This window comes from Sinocyclocheilus anshuiensis, unplaced genomic scaffold (assembly GCF_001515605.1).
Source record: "Sinocyclocheilus anshuiensis isolate Anshui unplaced genomic scaffold, SAMN03320099.WGS_v1.1 scaffold12, whole genome shotgun sequence".
Classification (NCBI taxonomy): Eukaryota; Metazoa; Chordata; class Actinopteri; order Cypriniformes; family Cyprinidae; genus Sinocyclocheilus; species Sinocyclocheilus anshuiensis.
In genome coordinates, this window is record NW_015555713.1 from 726,045 (window position 1) to 731,960 (window position 5,916).

Below are 5,916 nucleotides of genomic sequence, written 5' to 3' on the forward strand. Positions count from 1 at the left end.
GGCTCTGAGACACTTGCATGTTATTTCTCCTGCTCTTTTTCTAGCAAAAACTCACTCATTACTAAATGAAAACTTAAAGTGAAGACCTGATTATTTCAGGAGCCTTTTCACAACTCCATTGTTTTTTAATTGCTGTGTTACTTTGGCTATATTTTCACACTTAAAACAATAATTTGGTATTCCTCTTTTACCATTGTCCTCTTTTATGTTAAGAAACAAGTCACCTGGCAGTTCTCTCCCGAGTGGTTCCACTGCTGCCAGCATTAAGTCTCGAGTATGATTCAGTGGGCTATATAACACATTTAATTGTCAGGAAATTACTTGTCTTTAAATGTTTTGGTTCAATATACTTACCTGTTGATCAAAAATAGCCTTAAACCTATACACTTTTTTATTATACTTTCAGGAGGGTGTACTCATTTTTGCAACAACATTTGATCACTTTGATAAGAAAATCTTATTTTGCTGAATAATTTTGGCATTCTTCTTTGGTAATTGATCAAGCAGGCTTGTTGGAACATTACATCTTCAAAGAATCCTAACATGTCTTCTAAGTAAAGAGTAATTGCTGAATTTGTTAAGTTTTAGAGGGGGTGTACTCATTTATGCTGTGCACTGTAGATAGCCAAACATAACCAAATATAAAAAAAATGTAAGAATTTTTGGTGGTGTTCATTGGTGAAATACAGGTAGAACCTATATGTGAATGCAAACACTTCTGGATCTCAGCCAGGTCAGGACTCTGACTTAATGAAGCCTGCAGTGCACACAGAAATTATTCTTGGAATAAGCAGAGGTGGATTTAAGGTGTGTTGACATACTTGACGGACAGGGAGAAGTCTCCAGGTGCGCTCTCGCTCTCTCTAATGAGGAAGGCTCCGTCGTGCCTCTGTTTGTTTAGGATCTCCTCCGCTCTGGCCCTGGGGATTCTCCCAAAGAACCACCTGTGAACACACACCAACATAAACCTTACCATTATATCAGAACTAAGACACGGTATAAGGAAAACTGCAAACAGAAGAGGTGGAAAGAGATCAGTCAGTCATCAGCTGAAGATGATTCTCACTGATTTACACGGAGGTGTGGATGAATAGAAAGAGGAAAGATCTTTTGCAAAGCACTGGTCCTGAGTAGTGGTCGACCGATATATCGGCCGATATTTGGCATTTTTTAAATATCGGCATCGGCCGATAAGTTTTACTGTTTGGCCGATGCATTCGAGGTGGGACTTTTATTTTGACGGCGCTGACAGCGACTGCTCACATTCTCCCTCTTGTTCGCCATTGTCATTAACAGTTCTGTCTAATACGGATAGAAGTCTGTCTAATAATTAGATAGAACGGTTAAACAAAGGAATTAAAATGTATACAAAAAGTATTAAAACGATTGCTTTTATATTATTAGTAATAGAAAGGCAAACATTATAATACTTTCTTGTTTGCCGTCAGCATTCAGCAAATACGCATTTATATAATTTAAATAAATCTTTGAATGACTAATGAATATTTAATTTCACAAAGCTTGCAAACTTATTCGGATCTTGTGAAGTGTGCATTTGTATCCTGCATGATCACGTGTTCTCTGTGTGACAGTCGGTCCGTGTGAATGGAATGCGGACAGGAGGAGAGTTCGGCTTCACTGGAGATGCACGATCGACAAACTTTTAACTCGTGATTTCAAATTATGCTGCGCTTTATGAATTTGCCCACTGCCATATTCATGTCTTTTCCACTGTGTGCTGTATGTAAAATGAGTGTTACCTTGGCTTTATTTGAAAAAATATGATTCCCAAATCCCAATGCACACAAAATTCCCAGAATACTGAGTGCCCTGTTGATTACAGTGTTTACTTCGTTTTTTATTATATTTTTATTAAATATTTATTTATTTGTGAAAAATACTTTGTCATCTAAAGTATAAGTATGTTTATTTAACACATTTACTTTTTAATCCATTTTCAAATGATTTCAAATTTCTTAAACATTAATTAAAATAAATAAAATTATATCGGCCATCGGCCACCCTGCTTTCAAAGATATCGGCATCGGCCGTCAAAAAACCAATATCGGTCGACCACTAGTCCTGAGAGTAGCAGCTTAGGAAAATGAGATGCCAGTTTTCTGTCTGATGGAAAGGCAAGAGAGCAATTAACACTGGCAAAGATGAGCGCAGACAATCAAAAAAAAAAAAAAGGCAGCTCAGAGAAAAATCAGCTCAGAAGAACAGCTACATTTAGAAGATCAGGAAAACACACAAGTTCAGATGATCAGCACAGAATGCTTCATTACAGCAGGTGTGTGTGAACAAAAACATGCAGATGTGGCTAGATTGTGGCAGACATAAAAACGTCTGCCAGTGTCTTCTTTCTTCTTGAAGAAAGCTGGTTGCAAGCCATTTTATAAACCATCCAACAATATATGTCCTTATTGAATGAAATTGAAGTTTGAAGTCAAACTTCACTAGATCTGGCTGTGTTTGTGGATGTGTGCTGTGGTGAACTGGGTTAAGCAAACCTGACAACCAAAGGCCTTTATTTACTGGAGTGACAAGATACAGCTGACAAATCCAAAGTTCAATTACTGTGTGTTATTCAAAATGATAGCCAATGTCACCACTGTGCTTACAGACCTAGGAATAGAGATCCGATCCGAGATCCGATTTCGTAATTACTGCTCATTCAAAAAGTCGGGAAAAAAAAGAATTCAGTAGATTAAAAATAATAAATTAAAATATATAAATGTAAGAATAGTTGTACAAATGATTTACAGTATTTACATTATTGAGATCCAATTTCATATTTACTACCATTCACAGGCTTGATCAAAAAAATTAAATAATTACTGCTCATTCATAAAGTGCCCCCCCCCCCAAATTCCATTAAATAGGAGTGACAAGATACAGCTGACAAATCCAAAGTTCAATTACTGTGTGTTATTCAAAATGATAGCCAATGTCACCACTGTGCTTACAGACCTAGGAATAGAGATCCGATCCGAGATCCGATTTCGTAATTACTGCTCATTCAAAAAGTCGGGAAAAAAAAGAATTCAGTAGATTAAAAATAATAAATTAAAATATATAAATGTAAGAATAGTTGTACAAATGATTTACAGTATTTACATTATTGAGATCCAATTTCATATTTACTACCATTCACAGGCTTGATCAAAAAAATTAAATAATTACTGCTCATTCATAAAGTGCCCCCCCCCCCAAATTCCAGTTAATTAAAAATAATAAATATAAATAAACTAAAATATTAAAACCTGTAAATTGTTGTATTTTAATTAAACAAGATTTAAATATAATAATAGTTTCTGCTTCGGTTTTCATTAATGAGATCAGGTGTCATTATTGAGAAAAAAAATATTTAAATTAAAAATATATAATATAATATAATATAATTATTAATAATAAACTGAAAAAGTCACACTGAACAGACTATAACTCCAAACTTCATATTTTCATTCAAATCAATTTAAATGTGTAATGGACATCTAGTTTAAACAATGATATAAGCTGATACTTTTACTCTATACGTACTTATATTATAATACATTTCTGCTCCCAGAGGGTCTGTTATGTAAGGCCAGGAATAAAACCACAGGCTGTCTCCGCTGTACCTGCCTTATCTGTCCTGTCTGCTTTGATGTGGACTGCACAAGCCACAGTCACACAAACACAAAGAGCATGTGACCAGGAAGTGGCATTAAAGCACTTGAGGGCAAATTCCACTCAACCACTGTCCGCACGCCGCATCCTGTTCGACAATATGCTTGAACACGTGGATGGCATTTACATTGCCTGTTCTGATAAGAGGCATCCGCCTGCTCCTACCATAAACCTGGCCAATCTTGTGTACCTGTTGTTTTGATGGTAAAAAGCAGATGTTTTCTGGGATGTCAAACAAAGCGAGTGAAAAAACGTTGATGACTATCAGTTCCAGTGATTCAAATGATCAATTTTCAATTAGCCTCCCTTAAGCACACCACAGGAAAAACTAATATAATTAACTCTCCATTATTTAAAACTTATTATTGTAAATAATCAAACTATATTAAAACAATGGAATGTGGCCTTCAAATATTTGCATCTGCAAGTGATTATTCAAGTAAAAAACAAATAGCAAAAATAAATGAAGGTTGGCTATTTTGACTTGGGCCAGCAAGAAACCACCCAGGACACCCTAGCAACCATACAAGACACTAAAGCACTCTGCGTACCTTAGCAACCTTAGCAAGTAATGTCATAGTAATCACCAAAAACATCATAGCAATCATTTAACGCTCTACAAACACTCAGAGTATGTTAGCAACCATATAGTAACACCTTAGCAACCACACAAAACACCCAAGCAACTACATAACATACAACAACACTTAAAAACACAATATGTACGTTTTCGCCGCTAGAGGTCGCATTTTCAAAACAATAACAAAGGTGAAGCTTGATGATGCTATGAAGGAGAGTGGAGCGATGGGAGATGTCGTTGTCACCATCCAGAGATGTATGGAATTCATGAATTCACAGATTCACCGATTTAATTTTTTTTTTTTATTACCTGTACCTTCCAAAGTTATTCAAACAGTGAATAAATTCTACAGAGAAAGCAACTGACTTCAGTCTAGCGCGAGTTTAAGCACTCTCAAAAAACTCCCCTTATAATCAGTAAAGCTGTCGTTACACTGTTTGATGAATGAATCTCCTACTTACATTATACGTACACAGGGCCTAAAACTAACTTTTTGCCACACCTGCCAATGACCGGTGACATGATAAAATTTACCGGCCAAAATTTTTTTTTGCCGGCCATGAAACTCTTTTTGCAAAAACAGGCAGTTATTACTACTACAATAACTAAACATATTTACAATGTTTTTAATTTGTCCTGCTGGTGCATTTTCCCTCAATTTTACCTATTAATTATAGCCATTCAACATTACAGTATAATTGAAAGCCATTATTTTTAACATTTAATAGGTTCTGAAATGTATAACAACTTTTAATTTAAGTGATTTTAAAACAATCTTCACATAAACTATATTATATATGCATAAACTATACATATTAATCTTTATTCAAGCTATAAAAGTTAATCAGCGACTAGAACAGTCCAAGGATTTCTCTTTTTCTTGAAAAAGACTGACACACATCCGATTTTCTCCCAACTCTTCACAGTCATTTATAACTCATTTAAGACTCCGTTTACAAGGTATCTCGCCAAAACCGCGCATTTTGACATAATTGTGTGTGTTTTCGTGCGTTGAAGCGCTACTGGTGAGCTGTCTGAAGCAGCTCAGCGTATGTGTACAGCCGAACGCGCAGCCTTTCAAACTATACTTCACTGCACCATTTAGGCGGCGTAACCCCAGGTATGTGTCGCCACATTCTTGGGTTATGAAGAATAAAGAAGGGAAAAGTTAATCTTCTGAAATGAAGCAGCAAAATCTTCTCAGGTAAAAGTTATCAAACTATACCTGTTTAGGCAGCGTAACCCCAGGTATGTGTCGCCGAATTCGGGTTATGAAGAATAAAGAGAATAAAGAATAATCTTCCGAAATGAAGCAGCAAAATCTTCTCAGGTAAAAGTTATTAGAACCGTGTCTAGGGACAAGCTGGCCATCGCACTGCTCTGACCTTATCAGTCCATTTGTATCCTATTATTCGATTCGCTCTTGTCGCTTATGACAGAACAGCTAATCATGATGATCTGGTCTTCGGAAAAGATTATTTTATTTGCTTATGTCAGAAACAGCGAATCTCTTTAAAAAAACGGGCTGTTGTTCCCACTAGATTGCATTGTTATAATTCGTAAAAGTTGTACCCGCCAACTGGCGACTGACACTGTTACATGGACTCGCCAACGCTGATTTTTACTCACATTTGGCGCTTGGCGAGTGTTAATTTTAGGCCCTG

The 5,916-nt window shown here is 36.1% G+C and overlaps 1 protein-coding gene across 3 annotated transcripts in view; it reads right to left on the bottom strand.

The window, feature by feature from the left end:
* Positions 1 to 5,916, bottom strand: part of LOC107672145 (growth factor receptor-bound protein 2-like) — a 55,325-nt gene that overhangs the window by 5,808 nt on the left and 43,601 nt on the right. For all 3 annotated transcript variants that reach the window (XM_016465245.1, XM_016465244.1, XM_016465246.1), the window contains one exon: positions 822 to 944. In XM_016465245.1, coding sequence (XP_016320731.1) covers positions 822 to 944 — 123 coding nt within the window. The remainder of the gene's footprint in view (positions 1 to 821; positions 945 to 5,916) is intronic.